General features: G+C 54.8%; 1 protein-coding gene across 1 annotated transcript in view; it reads left to right on the forward strand.

Annotated features, from left to right (window-relative positions):
• ASB2 (ankyrin repeat and SOCS box containing 2) overlaps window positions 1-15,832 on the forward strand; it is a gene marked incomplete at both ends in the record, with an annotated part of 28,816 nt that extends 12,984 nt beyond the window's left edge. The window contains 5 exons of the mRNA XM_082856862.1: window positions 526-771; window positions 3,778-3,949; window positions 11,309-11,873; window positions 12,837-12,990; window positions 15,696-15,832. Coding sequence (XP_082712988.1) covers window positions 526-771; window positions 3,778-3,949; window positions 11,309-11,873; window positions 12,837-12,990; window positions 15,696-15,832 — 1,274 coding nt within the window. The remainder of the gene's footprint in view (window positions 1-525; window positions 772-3,777; window positions 3,950-11,308; window positions 11,874-12,836; window positions 12,991-15,695) is intronic.
• Window positions 15,833-18,276: the final 2,444 nt, after the last annotated feature.

Raw genomic sequence — 18,276 nt, forward strand, 5'->3', positions numbered from 1 at the left:
CTCCCCTTCTGGCTCGTGGAGGACCGAAGCAGGTAACACTGGAAAGGGAGATGAGGTAGGGGCATTCCAGAACCTTCCAGGGGACAGAGACTCCAGAACGGACTACCTGGATTTGAATCCCAGTTCTGCCACTTACTATCTGTGTGACCTTGGGCAAGTCACTTAACTTCTCTGTGCCTCACTTCTCTCATCTGTGAAAGGGAATAACACTACATCCTTTAAGGGTGGTTGGGAGAACTAAATTAGTTAATTATGCAAAGTGCTTAGAATAGAGTGCCTGGCACATAACCAGTGCCAGAGACATACCAGCAAATATTAATTCTCATTCGTATTACTATTACTTTTAGTTGTATATCTAGGTTTATGCAGAGACTGAAACTTAGTGCAGATCCAGTAGATATTTGTTGAGTGAATCCATTTACGGCTGATGAGTGAATGGGTAGATGGACAAACGAATGAATGAAGTCTTGGCTGGCCAGCTCCTGCCGGGGCCCTGCTGACCATCTTGCTTCTCCCTGGGCACAGCCTGTGAGCGCAAGAATGTGGAGGCGGTGAGGATTCTGGTGCAGTACAACGCGGACACGAACCACCGCTGTAACCGAGGCTGGACGGCTCTGCACGAGTCTGTTGCTCGCAATGACCTGGAGGTCATGGAGATCCTGGTGAGCAGAGGTGCTAAGGTGGAAGCCAAGAATGCCTATGGCATCACCCCCTTGTTCGTGGCCGCCCAGAGTGGGCAGCTGGAGGCACTGAGGTTCCTGACCAAACACGGTGAGTGCTAGGGTCCCCGGGTCATGGAGTTCCCAAGGGGCACAGCTGGGAAGGACCTCAGAGACCAACTCTAAGGGAAGGCAAGTTTAGGGGTCCTCTATGGATATACTCTGACTGAGTGATGCTATCTTCCGGAAGTACTGTGTTGAGAAGGATTCTGAGGCTGTGTCTAGGCTCAGCCGGAAATGTGTTGAGCTCCACAAGTGATCCCCGCAATTAGGCACAAACTTGGAGTGGGGTGGCACACGTGCTGTGTATTAGCCATCTCTAACCTAGCTCAGCAACCTCATTTTACAAATGAAGAATCTGAGGCCCAGAAAGAGGAAGGGACTTGTCTATCTATAATCACGTAGCAAATTAGTGATAGAACTAGCCAGAATCTTAGTCTCCCGACACCCTAACCGCTTCTCTTCTATCACGGCCAGAAGGAACTTCAGACAACATTTAGGTCACCTCCTCACTTTATAGGTGATGAAACCAAGGACTAGAATAGGAAAATGACTTGTCCAAGGTCTCACGGAAAATTAGAACTGGGATTTGAACCCTGGTCTTTGCACTCCTTGCTTCTGAAAAATCTTTGTTCACTTAATGGGACAAAATAAAATAATATTGCCTGAACTATCATGTCCCAGTAACAGAAGACTCCAAGACTTTGGCAGACACTCTTCTGGTTAAAGAGTATTATATTCTAATCTACCCCAAGAACACTTTTGATTTCCTTTCTCTCTCCATGGGAAGTGACCCTTCCACTTGAGCAACAGAGAACCCAGAGGTAAGCCAGACGCTGGGGCTGAGTTGGAATAATTTGTTGAGGACCCACTGTGTGCCAGGCACTGCACTAGGCATGAGCACAAGAAGCCAGTGGGGTTTCCTCCACAGCCCTAAGAGGCAGGGAGTGTCCTCATGCCATTTTGTAGATGAGGAGACCGAGGCTCGCAGAGGTTAAATGATTGGTCGCAGTCAGAGCCTGGACTCCGACTGCGTCCATCTGACTCCAAACTGCATGCTCTTCACACCCCGCCACCCGCCCCAGGCCTCGAGAATTTCCATCCTGGGGCTTGGCCTGGATAGCATCCACCTACTCAGCACGTGCCCGAGCAGTTGGGAAAACAGACCCAGGGCAGTTCCTTGCCGCTGGGGACATATCTGGGCTGACCAGCCTGAGGACAGAGGGGCACAGGGAGGGTCCTGGGAGCCAGGAAATGAGGCTGGGCAAAGGGCGGGGTGCTCAGCGGACAGGCGAGGGGAACTGGCTAACGCTAGACATCTGCCCAGCTCTCCCGCTGAAGCCCTGAGTCAGGGTCTGTTCCCGTTGTGGGCTGAGTCCACTTGCAAACGCAAATATTTTTCTTGTGTGAGCAGGCGGCTCTGCCTGAGGCCGGCGGGCTCCAGGCTTCCAGGGAGCCTGACTCTGAGAGCTTGGCAGTGTCAGAGCCGCTGGCCAAGTCTCCCTCGGGGTGGAGGCAGAAGCAGCCTCTGCGCCCCGGCCCCTGCATCCTGGAGAACTCGCATTTGCTGAGCAGCCCCTCTGTGCCAGCCACCTGGTGGGGAGGTTGTCTTAGTTCACAGAATACCACAGACCGGGTGGTTTACGGACAACCAAGGTTTATTTCTCACAGTTTTGGAGTCTGGGAAGTCCAAGATCAAGGTGCCGGTGGATTCAGTGTCCCATGAGAGCCTGTCCCAACTTCCTAGGCAGCCAACTTCTCTCTGTGTCCTCCCATGGTGGAGGGGTGAGGGAGTTCTCTGTGGTCTCTTTTATGACGGCACTAATCCCATTCATGAGGGCTCCACCCTCATAACCTAATCACCCCCCAAAGGCTCCCCCTTCTAACAGCATCACACTGGGGATTACGTTTCATAAGAGTTTTCAGGGGACATGAGTGTTTCAGTCTATAGCGGATATTTGCTTACATTGCCTTATTTACTCCTTGCAGTTGAGTAGGTACTATTATTCCCGGTCAACAGATGAGAAAACTGAGACTCCTAAAGGCTGCCCAAGGCCACAGAGCTTGTAAAGCATGAAACAGAAACTTCAACTGGTTCTTGTCTGGCATGAAAGCCTGTGCTCTTTCCGCTAGACCAGAAATCAGTCATCAAAAATTTTAAATGACAAGAAAGCTTGTGATAAGCTGGATGCCCAGAGAGAGGGGATCTGTGGTTAACAGATGCTCTTGATTTCAGCCCTGACTGACATTTCACTGCCGTCTCAGTTCTATTTCCTTCCGGAATAGGGAGGGACTGGGAACAGGCTGCACCGCCCTTTGCAGAGAAACCCCTGCATTCTCTCCATCACCACCAGGAGACGGAGAAGGCGTAGGGGACTGGGCTCACGGGAGACTGTCACCAGGCTGGATTCCTCCCTCCTGCAGCACGGTGTAGTGTTTCCTTCAGAGGAGACAAGAAGTAATTCCTCCCTTATTCCTTGAAATGGAAGGCAGGGAAGGGCAAGTCCCAATGAATGGAATTATTAGGGTTTTCTGTGCGAGGAGGCGCTGTGCCCTCCTAGAGCTGTGAGGGCCTTCCTCAGGGCAGGATCTGGATCCTTCAGGTGGAATGCGTGTTGAGAGCATGGTCTCTGCCATCTGACCATCTGTCAGGGCTTCTGCCATCGGATCATCGGGGTTCAAGTTTGGGCTCTTCCCTTATGGGCTGGGGGTTCTGGGGCCAGTTGCAGAGGTTCTCTGTGCTTCGTCGTCCTTGTCTGTGACGTGGAGATAAAGTTGTTACCGATTGCATGGGGTTACAGTATGCTGCGGACTCAAAGAGGTCGCATAGGTAAGGCACAGCGTCTGGCACAGAGCAAGTGCTCAGTAAATCCCAGCATCGTCGTGGCAGCTCAGGATGGCAGACAGCGGGTCTCAATGTAGCAGAAAGGAGCTGGAGGTCCTCCGGGTGATCCAGTGTATCACAGTGGTTAGGGCAGCAGCGGCCAGCCCGAGGTGGGCGTTACATCAAGGACAGTGACCACCCTGATCACTCACCCATCCGCCTCTCCTTTGCCAGGTGCTGAGATCAACACACAGGCCAGCGACCACGCATCTGCCCTCTACGAGGCCTGCAAGAACGAGCACGAGAAGGTGGTGGAGTTCCTGCTGTCGCAGGGTGCCGACGCCAACAAGGCCAACAAGGATGGCATACTCCCGCTGCACATCGCTTCCAAGAAGGGCAACTACAGGTCAGCCCAGGCCCCGCCCCTGCCCCTGAGGCTCCTCCCCTGCCCCGCCCATTCCTCTGAATGCCCCGCCCATGGGGGTAGGGAGGCCCAGGAGAGGTCAGAGCCCAGGCCACGTTTTAGGTGGAAAAGAGGAAGACCCCTCAGCAGTCAGCAAGCTAGAGCGAATGCTTACAACACCAGGAACAATAATAATAGCCAACACCTATGTGGCACTTTCCAGCACTTTACATTAGAAATGTGTTTAATCCTTTTAACAACTGTACTTTTCATAATTCTTTTAACAGATCCATTGAGGTAGATACGATTATCTTCATTTTTTCTCAAATGAGGAAGCTAAGACAGAGAGGTTGAGCAACTTGCCCAAGGTCACTCAGCTTGCAAATGACAGGAACTCACCTGTTCCAAACGTCACATCTACTGGATTCCACACAGAAAGCCAGATATGATTCTGGACTAGTGGACATTTCTGTTGGGGATGCAAAGATAACCTCTTAGGCAGTTAGCAGGCATACAGAGGATACCTACAATAATACCAATAGTACCATTGATACTAGCTAGTTTTTCTTAAGCACTTACTGTGTGCTAGGTACTTTGAGTGAGGTGAGAGAAGCTTAAGTTTTCAGGGAGCAATCTGGTGGGACAGAAGATGCGCGCGCACACACACACACACACACACACACACACACACACACACACACACACACAAATTCATGACGAATGAAAGAGCACGAAGAGCTGAGGTCCGTGGTGGTCCTAGAGACTAGCATGGGCTGGAAGCAGAGGAGTGCTAGAGCTGGCTTGTACAGCTCCTGTGAGCTGATTGGTCACATTGGTAGCCTGAAAATGGCCATGATGAGAGTATCTACACCATGGAAATTAATGATTGTTAGAAATCAGAGGCCCCTCCTCCCCCCAGAGAGCAAGTTGTTAAACCTCCACCTGCACCACCACTAGCTGGAGGGTCAGGGAAGACTCGCCTAGGAGGTGCCCGTGGAGGATGCACAGGGCCCAGAAATTTCCATTCGACCAGTGTTCCCCAGACTTTGAGCATTCACAGACATTCTTCCTGATTTTAGATATCTGCACCCTCACTTCTTAGTATTTTCCTTTCAAGACGTTATTATTTTCAATGAATTTATTTTCAAAAGGGAACGTTTATCACACTATTAAATTGTTAAAATTATCAAGTTACAATTAATAAAAAAACCGTCTCACCTAAAATCCCATCTCGTGTACCCCAGACGACACACTTTGGGAAATGCAGCCCTGTCCTCAGCAGGGAGAAGATCGTGTGTGCTGGAGGGTGTGGGTGGTGTCCGCTAAGGCAGAGGGAAATGGGGGTGGAGAATGGAGTGGAGACACAGGAGACAGAGCTGACTCTCAGGGGCCCCAGGCCCTGCTCTGTAGGTACCCGCACAAATGACCAACCAAGGGTGCCTTCCCCGCTCCATGCCCCATACATGCACAGAGGAGACCCCGCCTTCTCTGGACCAAGTAGCTGGCCGTGAGGCAGACATATCGGGGTTTGAATGCCTCCTGAGGCCCTGGGGAGCTTGCTTAACCTTCCTGAGCCTCAATTCCCTCTTGTGTAAAACGGGAGGTAGGTTGCACTGCCTCAGGGGCTGTTGCGGGGACTAGTGAAATGGACATACGCGGCTATAGAATGGAAATAAAGCCCTCAGCAGAGCACCTGGCACACAGTAGGTGCTCACTGGGTCTGCATTCTCTCTTATGTAGGGAGGGTACATTCCATAATTTTTCAGTGAAACCAATGAAGGGATGAAAGCAACTTAAGTCAGGCAGAGGTGGTGGGCAAGATAGCATCTTGCTCTTCAGCTCCAGAAAGATCCAGCATCAGTCAACAAACATGGATTCTCTTAACCTGACTCCAGAGAGATCCCGAGGGAAGGAGACAGAAGGGCTGACCCTTGAAACCTCCCGGTACGCTGGCTCCCCATACTTGCCTGTACAGCACAGTCACTCTGGGCTATTTTTTTTTTTTTTTTTACGGTACGCGGGCCTCTCACTGTTGTGGCCTCTCCCGTTGCGGAGCACAGGCTCCGGACGCGCAGGCTCAGCGGCCACGGCTCGCGGGCCCAGCCGCTCCGTGGCATGTGGGATCTTCCCGGACTGGGGCACGAACCCGTGTCCCCTGCATCAGCAGGCAGACTCCCAACCACTGCGCCACCAGGGAAGCCCTCTGGGCTATTTTTTAAATGGCACATCCCAGACACACGGAACCAGAATCTCCAGGAGAGAGGGAGCCCAAGTCTCTATCACTGAAAAGCTCTGGGTCAACCAGATACAGCCCAGCCAGACCTCTGGGGGGAACCATTGAATTAATCCAAGCCTGATTTTGCAGAGGAGAGACCCGAGGACAGAGATGGGAAGTGGTTTGCCAGAGAGTGGCCGAGCTGGGACTGTCACTTGGCATCCTCCAGTCACGCCCAATGGCTTCAGGTGGAACTAGATGTCAGCGGTCTGGCCCCAGCTGGTGGGGAGTTTGAAAGGGCACTGGGTGTGGCTAAGGATGGCCAGGGAGAAAGGCTGGGCCTCTCTGGAACCACCAACGTGAATGGCTTATGCTCTCCCAGAGTCTCCTGCTTTGGACTCGTGCTGACTCCCAAAGCCATGTCCCTGGTTATTCACCCTCCATTCTCAGACCTCAGTTCCCTCTCGACCCCAAGACTGAGGGGGCCAGGCCACCTTTTGACGGCTGCCCTACAGAGGGGTAAAGCCGATTCCCAGCAGCTCCTGCCACCTGGCAGGGCCCGCGGCCAGGCAAGCCCCCAGTGCTGCACTCACTCCCTGGGCATGTGGCATGTGGTCCTCTCCGCGCTGTCGTCCCTTGGCTGCTTGGGGATTTGATGTGAATTTCCCTAGGCCTTCCGCACTCACCACCTGCCAGGATGACCCGCCTGTCCGTAGCATGGAAGGTGGTTCCAGCATCTGGGCTCAGTGCTCACCAGATGGTGCCTTCAGCACTTTTAACTGGAGGGCGTGACATTTGGGCGTGGCTGAGAAAGGAGCCCCCAAGACCCCAAAGTCTTAGGCACCTCCAAGACACACTTCTTCTTTCTTTCTTTCTTTTTTTTATAAATTTATTCATCTTTGTTTATTTTTGGCTGCGTTGGGTCTTCATTGCTGCACATGGGCTTTCTCTAGTTGTGGCGAGCGGGGGCTACTCTTTGTTGCGGTGGCTTCTCTTGTTGCGGAGCACGGGCTCGAGGCGCACGGGGTCAGTAGTTGTGGCACACAGGCTCAGTAGTTGTGGCGCACGGGCTTAGCTGCTCCGCCGCATGTGCGATCTTCCCGGGCCAGGACTCGAACCTGTGTCCCCTGCATTGGCAGGCAGATTCTTAACCACTGCGCCACCAGGGAAGCCCCAAGACACACTTTTTCTTATTTTTCATTTCCAGTTTAGCAAAGACACCTTATGAGATTAAAACTCAGCACCAAAGATAGACTTATTAAGAAGTAGTATTAGACAAGAGCAGATGGTGCAGGATCCCTTTAAACTGAATTTAGAATAGCACTGAAACCACTGGTTCTCAGCCTTGGCTACACACTGGAACCCTGGGGAACTCTTAAACCCCTGAGGCTTGGGCGCCGCCCTTAGAGATATCGCTGTAAGCAATCTGGGTTGGGGCTAGGGCTGCAGGATTTCTAAAGGCCCTCAGCTGATTTTGCCAGGCATCCCAGGGGAGAAGCAATGTGTAGTTTGTGGCTGACATATAATACTGACTTGTATTTTGGGCCTTCCCTAACTTTTAAATATCCTTTCCTTTTACTTCTAATTTATATTACCTTTGCAAGCCACTTAAAACTCTTTCTGGGAAAGGCAGAATAGAGAATGTTTAATACATTAAATTAAAATGCATTTTTCAACACATTCATAAGCAAGTTAGCATGCCCGTTAATTAAAAGGGAAACTGAGGCTCAGAGCTCAAGGCCTCCCAGAAAATAAGAGGACAGGCCCTTTTCTCTAACCCCATCCACTCCAGGAAACTGGTTTACTGCTTGTACCTTCTGGAGGAAAATGGAGGTTTGCAGCAAAGTTTCTCAAGGCGTGATGCATAGATCACCCACCTCAGATTCCGGGGCCCCTCCCCAGACCTGCTGAATTGGGCCCTGAATGTCAGGGCCCAGGAATCTGCATTTTCGGCATTCCCTCAGGGATTCTGAGTTGCACAGGGATTGAGAGCACGCAGTTTGTATCCTCAGCAGGCTCCACTGTCTCTCCGGGGACCCAGAGACCCCTAGGCTTGCTTGTTCATCCAGCAGGTGGCACAGAGTGGCAGTGGGCCTGTTTTTCCTCCTTCGTGGAGGACCTGCTCCTCCGCTCCAGCTCCCAGGGGAAGAGCTGCAGACTTTCCCCCAGAGGGATCCCTCGTGGGCAGGAATCCCACTGTGCCCTCGGGAACACCCTCAGGCAGATTCTTCACTGGTGGAGCCTTTGCTGGCTCTGTAAGGGCTCAGAAAAGAGGTAATCCTCCCTCAACACACACACACACACACACACACACACACACACACACACACACACGCACGCACACACACACTGCCAGGTTGACACAGTGCTACCAGTGGTATTGGGAGCAGAGCCATTTGTGGGCAGCTGGTTCCCTTGTGAAAGTCAAGTCCATGGTCAAATTTATACTGAATGCTGGCAGAGGTCACACCACCGTGACCCGGTGACCCAGGAGGCTCAGCTGGTGGGTGCGGCTTCCATGCTGGGGAAAGGAGAAGAGAGGGACAGGGAACTAGGCCTCCGACACCAAAGTTTCTGCCAGGCAATGAGTACGTTTGTTCTCTTCTTAAGGTGCATTTTGAGCACCTGTGGTCCCAGGACCTGCCCATGGGAGAAATGGGAATGTCCCAGTCTGTCTTGTGGGGTCTCCCCATCGTCCTCCTGCCCTCCTCCCACCAACTGGTCTGTGGGAGAGAAGTGATGACATGCAGTGGGGCGACCAACACTCCCCAGGCCTAGGGGGACTGGGGCATCATGGAAAGGCCTGGTCTTGGGCATTCTGACGCCTGCATTCTGCCCTGGCTTTGCCATCCACCTCCAGTCCAACCTCCACCTCCCACCCCACACCCAGGCCTCAGTTTCACCCTCCGTAAAATGGGAGGCTGGACACACTGATCTCCAGACCCCGCCCAGCATTACAATTACTCTCAGCTTGGCCAAGTCCTCCAGAAGCGTACAACAATTAGATAATTTCACTGTGTTATTTTCTGGGACTCTAGGCAACGTCCAGTCACGTTCCCACATTTCTGCCATTTTCCCTTGGTTCGGCAAAGGACCAGTGGAGACCAGCTGTGACCTGCCAGAGATACCAGCCCATCTGGCCAGTGGCCCCAGGCAGCCCCTTTCGCTGTTTTTCCCGTGCTTGGGCATGTTACGGCTGTTAGGGAGCATTTGTTGGCAATGGCTGTGGTCCAGGCTGAGGCCCCGGCCCCCGCCTTTGACCAGCACCTCAACAGAGCGAGGTCAGGCCTCCTGAGCCTGCACAAATAGAAATTAGGAGGCAATTAGCCCCCCTGGGTGTGTGAATTTCCTTTTGAGGTTTGAGAGGCAGATTTTAAGCAAACACAGCGTCACTAACCATAATAATACTTTCCACTGAGATCCTAAGGGGAGGTCCCTGGCATCACATTTCTAAGAAGCCAGAAGCCCCAGGAGCCCAAGTGCCAGGAGGCAAAAAGGTGTGGGAATGGGCCTGGTGGCGCCTGCTTGCCCTGCCATGGCCACTTCCTTGGAGCCCACACAAGGTCACCTGTCAGCCGGGAATGTGTGGGTTAGGGTCTGTAATCACGTCAGTGGCAAGAGCTTGGCAGGTGGCAGGGGTCTAGGGGAAGACAGCAAATACAAGGGGTCAGGATTCCTGGGGTCAAGCCCCAGAACTGCTTTATGGCCCTCGATCAGTCACTTCATCCCTCTGAGCCCCGCCTGTTACAAAGGCCACAGACCCACTCTGGCTACCTCCACAGCCTGCAGTGAAGATAAAATGGGGCAGGAAAGTAATGTGTTGTGAAGAATGTAAAACCCTGTGACATAGCAGCTGCCTCCTGACTGCCACACAAGAAGCAGAGGAGTGGTTAAGTGTGTGCTTCTCACTCCAGGGGGAATCAGACTAGCTGGGTTCCAATCCTGGCTCCACCACCTACTGGCTGTGTGTCCCTGGGCTTCTCTTTCCTCATCTGTAAATGAGGTTAATGCTAGTACACATCTCATAGGGCTGTTGGGAGGATATAACAGATTAGCGTAGGTTAAGGGCTGAGAATAGTGCCTGATTCATCAGAAGAGAGCAGAGTCAGGGCTGGCTGCAATCTCCAGCCTCAGCCGCAGCTGATCAACCCTCTCGGAGCCACAGGCAGGGCAGAGGGCCTGGGAGAGGCTAGAGTCAGCCTTCAGGGGAAGAGGCTTTGAGACTCCCAGGGCCGGGGAGGCGACCTCACGGTCACTGAGGGCTAACTGGGGTCTGGGGCAGGAGTGGCTGGGGCCAGACAGATTTGTCCCCTCCTGTCCCCCAGGACCTGGTGGATCCACCAAGGCCTCAGGGCAGCAAGACAGAGATGCAGGACAGCTCAGCCCTGGAGCCAGAGGAGGGTACAAATCCTGGTTTGTGTCTCCCGATGTATGGCCTGGGCAAGCCCCCTAACCACTCTGACCATTGAGTTTTCTCATCTGGATAAAAGGGAATGACGAGACATACTTTCTGGGGTGTTGTAAAGATTAAACCGAATAGTGTTTGTAAAGCTTTTGGATGTCTCCTGGCACATGGTGAGCCCTTGGATACGGCTGTCCCTGCCCGCCCACGCCTACCCGCACCCCCAGCCTACCCAGGCAGGGCAGGGTCTAGCTCCATGCTTCACGATGTGGCTCTACTGCCTCCTGAAGATAGTAGCCCAGACAGTCATTAGGTTTGGGGCCTTCTAATCGATTCCTTCAGATAACTGAGCTGGGAATGGGCAACACTCCTTAGCCTGAAATAAGTCGGCAAGAGATTCTTGAAACCACGGGCCAGTCTGGCTGAGTTTTTAAGGACTCAGACTTTGGAGGCTAAGGGTTGTGAGTCTGAAGCCCAGCTCCACTCATTACTGGCTCTGTGATTTTGATAAGGTGGTGGGAGCTCTCTGAGCCTCAAGTTTCCTTATCTGTAAAGCAGACCCATTCTCCCCCAAGTGGTAATTGTGAGAACGACTGTCTCCGCGGCGACACCTGCTGGTGGGTCCGTGCCTCCTCACTCAGTGGTTGCGAGCGGCCGAGCCTGGCCCCTCCGCTTCACCCGGGCGCGGGTCCGGCCCAGAGGTGCGGGCCGCCCCGTGACCCGCGCGTGCCCGCCCCGCCCGCAGGATCGTGCAGATGTTGCTGCCGGTGACCAGCCGCACGCGCGTGCGCCGTAGCGGCATCAGCCCGCTGCACCTGGCCGCCGAGCGCAACAACGACGAGGTGCTCGAGGCTCTGCTGAGCGCGCGCTTCGACGTGAACGCGCCTCTGGCGCCCGAGCGCGCGCGCCTCTACGAGGACCGGCGCAGCTCGGCGCTGTACTTCGCGGTGGTCAACAACAACGTGTACGCCACCGAGCTGCTGCTGCTCGCCGGCGCCGACCCCAACCGCGACGTCATCAACCCCCTGCTGGTGGCCATCCGCCACGGCTGCCTGCGCACCATGCAGCTGCTGCTGGACCACGGCGCCAACATCGACGCCTACATCGCCACGCACCCCACCGCCTTCCCCGCCACCATCATGTTCTCCATGAAGTGCCTGTCGCTGCTCAAGTTCCTCATGGACCTCGGCTGCAACGGCGAGCCCTGCTTCTCGTGCCTGTACGGCAACGGCCCGCACCCGCCCGCCCCGTCGTCCTCCAACAGGTTCAACAACGCGCCCGGCTCGAACAAGGCGCCAGGCGTCGTCCAGGTAGGAAGGCGCGTCTGGGGGAGTGCGGCCAGGGCCAGTGCGCTCCGGAGGCTGGGGGAACTAGTGGTTCACTCCCTCCCGAGGCTGTGTGCACCGGAGGCGGGGTGGAATACACTAGGGAGGCAGCAGAAGATGATGGTTAGCAGGATTTGGAGGCAGTGTGGACTCATGGTCAGTGCACTTTGGAGGGAGCGTAAGCTAGTATTTAGCGCTCTTCGGAGGCAGCAGAACCCGGTGTTAGCATGCTTTAGAGGCAGCAGAACTTAGTGGTTCACGTGAGCGATTAAGTCCTTTCTTTGGTCTGCTGTTTTGGGGGAAGGAACAGTGGAGCAGGGGATTGGTGAGGAACTCTGCAAAACTGAGGGGTTCATCACCCCCAGCAAACCTACACCTGGAATATGAGATTGATTGACCAGGATCCGGGTGGAGGTGAGAGCAGGCTGGTACAAGGTCAGGTGAGGTGCAGAAAGTCAGTGACCCCAGCGGCAAGACCTGTCCATGGTGATGACTTAAATAAGCCAGAATGTAAAATGAAAAGGAAATTAGAAACACCCTCCTCTTGGAGATATTAACAATGGCTAATGGCCATCACTTATGGGCTATCCTCTGTGTGCAGAGAAGTTTATGTTTATATTACCTTAATTCTCATTAAAAAAAAAAAAACCTTGAAGTTGGTGTCATATACCCATTTTCTAGACAAGGACGTTGAGGCAGGGCAGGGTCTAGGGAGGTGCCGTGACTTGCCCAAGTTGCCCCCCTCCCGCTTTTGGCAGCAGTAGGCCTGTGTTGATGAGAGAGGGGTGTGGATGTGGAGAACTGGATTCTACCCTGGGCATGCCCAGTGTCTGTCCTCAGACGTGTCCCCTGCCCTCACTGGCCGCAGGTTCCCACCTGTAGGATGAGCTTGTCGAGGCAGTGCCCTTGGTCCTGGGTGTCCCAGCACTGGTGTGTGCTCCCTTTCAGTTCTGCGAGATCCTGTCTGCCCCGGAGGTGAGCCGCTGGGCAGGGCCCATCATCGACGTCCTCCTGGACTACGTGGGCAACGTGCAGCTCTGCTCCCGGCTGAAGGAGCACATTGACAGCTTCGAGGACTGGGCTGTCATCAAGGAGAAAGCAGGTAGGGGCTGTCACTGCTGCGGCTGGCAGCTCACCCTGCCTGACTCAGGCCGGGACTCGGGGCCTGTGACTGTTACTGACGTTTGATGAGCACCTTCTCGTGCCAGGCTCTGTGCTGCGTGTCACATCCAGTGGCTCCGTGACTCCTCGTTTTGTAAGTGAGGAGCCTGACCCTCAGACTGTCACTTGGCGAGCGTCTCACCACTAGTTAGTGGCAGAGCTAGGCTTCAAACCCAGGTTTGATCGACCCCAACATCCCGCCACTAAATCTCTCTAGGATGCTTTAAACAAAAACTCCGGCTCCCCGCGGGGTATCAGGACCTTTAGAGTAAGTCGCCCAGGATTATGGGCCGCTGGGAAGCAGTGTGGTGGGGTGGAGGAGGGAGTTATGGGCTAGGGCATCTCGAACTGCAAAGTGCACACGAAGCACCTGAGCATCTTGTTTAAAAATGCAGAGTCTGACTCAGCAGGTCTGGGGTGGGGCCTAAAAGTCTGCATTTCAACATGCTCCCGGGTGGTGCCGGTGCTGTCAGGTCACTGGTCTAGGGGCCAGGCCCCCGGAGCTCTGGAACCAGGGGCTTGCTGGGCGACCGTGGGCAGGACTCCCCTCTGGACCTCAGTATCCCTGTCTGAACAGAGCAGGTTGGCAGGCTCAGTGTCCAGCCCCACCCAGCTCTGTGAGCTTGGGGTGTTTGCAGGGCCGGGTGTGTACCTGGCACAGTGAGGGGGCTTTGGCCGCGGTCCAGCAGCTGTGTGCAGTGTAGATGGGGCAGCCTAGCTGAGTCAGGCCAAGAATTCCTGTAAGAAATTATGGGCAGGTGAGGCGTCAGAACCAGTTGAACTGGGTGCTGCAGCCGATACTGAGGAGATGCCTGCCCCGAGGCAATCCAGCTGCCCCAGGGTTTTCTCTGGCGCTAGGGGGCACAGTCCTGTCTCTGACCCAAGTGCTTGTCAATCACGTAGCACAGAGGCTGACCCACAGAAAGTTATTATTATCCCACCATTGCTGCTGCTGTCCCCAGGTGAAGACGCTGCCTCATTACCTGTCCAGTTGTCCCACAGCCCAGTGCCCCAACTCTGACTTGCCAGGTTCTCCTTGATCCCTGTGCCCCTTTGAACCCACACTTGCCGTAGGATTTTCCATTTGCACAAATGCCTGGGAACTCTTGAATTGAGGCCCTTAATAAAATTACTGGGCTGGCGATAGTGGGGAGGAGGAGGGGGCGGAGGACGGGGGAGGGTGGGATGGACTTGACCACTCACTGGGAACTCTAGATGCTCAATAAACAAACGTTCCTTGAATTAATGAATAATTGGTTGCCATCACCGTGACTGGCCACTAGAGGCCACTAGAGAATAGAGCGGTCCTTGCTTAGATGTCGACCCACCTCTCACTGTCCCCTCCTCAAGCCCTGCCTGGGAAGGGTAATTTCCGACTAAACTGTGTCCATGGAAAAAAATATGCTGAACCCTTTAGTGTGCTACAAACATTTATTAACAGGAAGAACAAATAGTTCTTAACCAATACCTCTTCTGGTTACTTTAAAGCCCGCCCTCCATCTGCGAAACACTTTCCCACGTCCGTTTTCATTTAATGCTGTGACGTTGACATCAGAGACTCCAAAGCCAGCCAGGATACCAGCCCTGTGGCCCTGTGTCCTTTGCCTACGCAGTGGCCTTTTGCCTTCCCACAAGCTCAGACTTCACTCAGCAGAGAGCGGGGCTGAGCATCCCAGAGGGCAGCGGAAGTGTCGGCAGGGCCGTGATGGGGCAGCTAGTGAGACAGCCCGCAGCTGGCTGGGCTCCCCCCTCCCCCCACATTCCTACTGCACCCTGATCTTCCCTGAGTGGCGGTGGCCTCTTTGGCTTGGCACTGCTACTTCCCCTGCCTGGAATGCCCTGCCTCCCTTCCTCCCTCCCCCGGCAGATTCCTACCCACCCATGGGGACCCTGCTCAGATGCGCCATCTGGTGTGGAAGCCTTTCCCCAAAGTTCCTGAGTGGGTACCCCTGCATCTCTGGCCCGAGCACGGGGCCAGCCACAGTGAAGGCGTCAGCATGTGTTTGTTGAATGAATGAATGGCATTCTTTGATTCAGCAAATACCTACCCTGTTCCCAGGGCTGAAATGAATCACTAGATGCATCAGGCCCTGCTCTTACCTCTCTCTCCCCCTCCCCCCGCCCCCCAGCTGAGAAAACTCCACTGAATGAGGTATCCCGGGGGCCTCCTGGAGGAGGCAGCCCGGTAGGATTCTGGGACCTGCTGGAAGCTGCCCAGTCCCTGCCCCTTGACCCTGACTTCTCTGCACCCCCCAGAGCCCAGAGCTGAATTCCATGCATGGGGGCACTTAAGAGGTCATACTTGCTAAGGCTGTGGGGAAGGGCGGGCTCTGGGCTGGTGTGTAGAGGAGGGGGCACAGGACAAAGGAAATGCCAGTTCTAGTCCCAGGTGTGACCCCCACTAAGCCCTCACCTGTAAAATGGGTTTGGTACCTGCCCTACTACTTCCCTGGGCTGTGCAGACGAATGAGGGGTGACGTCTTTTCAGTTGGCAGGGGCCGGGGTTATGGAGCGTGGGGGTAGTCCAGGCACCCGCTCTCTTAGCCAGCTACGTGGGTTGGCAACTTCCCACAAGCCAGGGGTCATAGATAAAAACCCTCTGCCAGTTGCAAGCGGCGAATCAGCATCTCTCTCTCCTTTTTCCAGAACCTCCAAGACCCCTGGCTCACCTTTGCCGGCTGCAAGTTCGAAAAGCCATTGGGAAATACCGTATAAAACTCTTGGACACGTTGCCACTCCCAGGCAGGCTGATTAGATACCTGAAATATGAGAACACCCAGTAACCGGGGCACGTGGAGAAGGAGTGGTTCCTCAGACTGTTTCACTGAGTGTCAGGACAGCAGTGGCCCCAAATCCAAGAGGACCTGGTGACAGATGAGGCTGTGGGCTGCCTCCGTCTCAGCTGGGGTAGCGCCGTGATCTCACCGGTCTCTGGGCCAGAGCTTTGCCCAGAGCAGAGGACAGAATGTGTCAAGTAGAACCATGTTTGTTTTCAAATGGACAAGGAGATCCCCGACCTTCTCTGCCATCAGGGATGGCAGAAGGCTCCATTCCTGGGGCCAGGAGATGGGACCAGGGCAGAACTTGGGGTGGTCTGGGGAAGGCAGGGGCCAGCAGGGAAGCCCTGGCGCCACCTCTGGGCTGTGGCTGGAGAACTTTTGGGGGTGAGTCTGTCTTTCCCAGACAGCCTTGCTGCAGTGTGTCCCTGTGCCCCTCCCCCTTTGCTCTGGGAAACTCTCCACTTGACTCCGAGCTCTCTCCCCAAAGGTGTGGCCCAGGGGAGTGGGGTGGGGAGACCTCGGTCCCAGAGGGCTTCCTTAGGTACAATAAATGTTGCACAGATGGTGCCCTGCCCGGTGAAGTCCCTTTCGCCAGACCCCTCCGGGGCCTCAGGTCCTTAGCCCAGCTCCTGGCAGGAGTGGGGGAGGAGCAGGTGCTGGGACAGGGCACATGGACCCCTGATAGTGTCACTTTGGTTTGGGCTTCTGAAAGGCCCAAGGGAATGTGTCCTTCATTCACCAGAAGAGACCTGACAGCCCCAGGAGAGGGGACAGCTTCCTGCCCTGTGGTTGGAGTAGCCACGGTTGGCTTTTCTCTCCTGGTTCAGTTGTCATGGAAACTGGAGCTTCATCACAAACAGGATCTCAGATCCTACAAGTCTCCTGACACCTGGGCTTGTCCTATACACGTGTCCCCTGGCGCTGTCTTCACGTCTTACCCGTTTTGCTACAAAAGCTGAGATACTGGGAAAAAACCATTCAAATACCGGCTCCTGTGAGCAAACGCCGGAGCGATGGACATCGTCAGACCTTGCAAAGGCACCACACTTGAGAGACAGGAAGCCTCGTGCCCCCCATTGCATCCTTCCGTCCTCACGTGGGTGCGGGAGGAGTCCGGCAGGAGCTGCGAGCCCATTTGGGGTGGTGCAGGTGAGAGAGCTGAGGTCTGGCCCGGCTCTACCGTCTGAGTCCCGCTCGGCCCGCCGAGATTGCCTTGTTTCCATGGAAGTCCCGGTGACTCATAGGCGCTGCCTTCCCTCACTGGTTAAAGCCACTCAGGTGACACCAGAGCAGGTGACCTTCCTCAGAGTCTGCTCCGGCCCCGCCCCAGGAGAGGCTTCAGCGAGGTCAGACGGAGTTTCTGGCTTTTGGCAAACAAGCAGCTGGGCAGGTTCTGGGAGCACTGGTCCCAGGCTGGCTTTGCTGTCGGCTCACTCCTCTGGGGCCTCAGGTTGCCATCCTTGTGGCCCCTGGTGGCCTTGCTGGCTCTGACACGCTGGCTTGCCATGGAACCAGTAAGTCCCAGTGTCTTCCTGAAGAGGATGAGTCTGACAAATGACATCTCCCAGCCAAGGGTCAGAGGGGACCAGGCCACATCTTGCCCACTCCCTCCCGGTACAGGAGGGAAAACAGGTCCAGAGAGGGGAAGGGACTTGCCTGGGTACACACAGCAAAGCCCCGGGATTCCAGCCCATCAGTGCTTGGCTAGAATCCCATGCTGTCTTGCTTCAGAGATCCTGAGGAAATATCAAAGGAAACCTGCGTCCTCCCAGACTGGGGATGTTCAACCCCAGGGTCCCAGGGGAAGGGGCCAAGGCGGGCTCAGTGCATAGCCAGAGGAAAGCCCTGACTGAAGAATGCCTTTGCTGACCTGGGAGCCAGAGGGGGTGGCAGTCAATGATGGGACAGAGCAGAAAGATGTTGTTTGGGGGCATTTGGGGTGGGGCTGGGTATCAGGCAAAACTCTTAAACCTACAGCACTTCTCAGGTCGCCTTATGTCCTAGAGGGTCCTAACAGGCAGCGGCCACAGGCATTGGGCAGGATGGGGACGCTGGTCTGAGGGAGGTCTCCCCTGGAGGAGGTGAGTCTTGAGGAGGTGGTGGGAGATGTGGGAAGGGAGAGCTCAGCCCCGGGATTCAGCGTCAGCACCGTTTATTTGTAGGATGTGGGGCCCGGCTTGGGAGGCACAGGAGTCACCTTGGGTTCTTAGAATATTGATGTACGTCCATACCAGTCAGTCGCAGCCACTGGTCAGAGCCCCTCCACTCCAGTGCCTTGCCCAGCCCCCCACCTCCGAATCACCCAGCAGCTGAAGCATAAATGCCCTGCTTCCCCCTGGGGCGTCGGTTCTGAGTGGTCAGTGCTCACACTGTGCCAGTGGTTCCGTGTTTTGACCATCTCTGCTGTCAAGAGGACTGTACAGACACCACTCCTGCGCTTACCCAGC

Source organism: Leucopleurus acutus, assembly GCF_964270905.1.
Source record: "Leucopleurus acutus genome assembly, chromosome: 1".
NCBI classification, from domain to species: domain Eukaryota; kingdom Metazoa; phylum Chordata; class Mammalia; order Artiodactyla; family Delphinidae; genus Leucopleurus; species Leucopleurus acutus.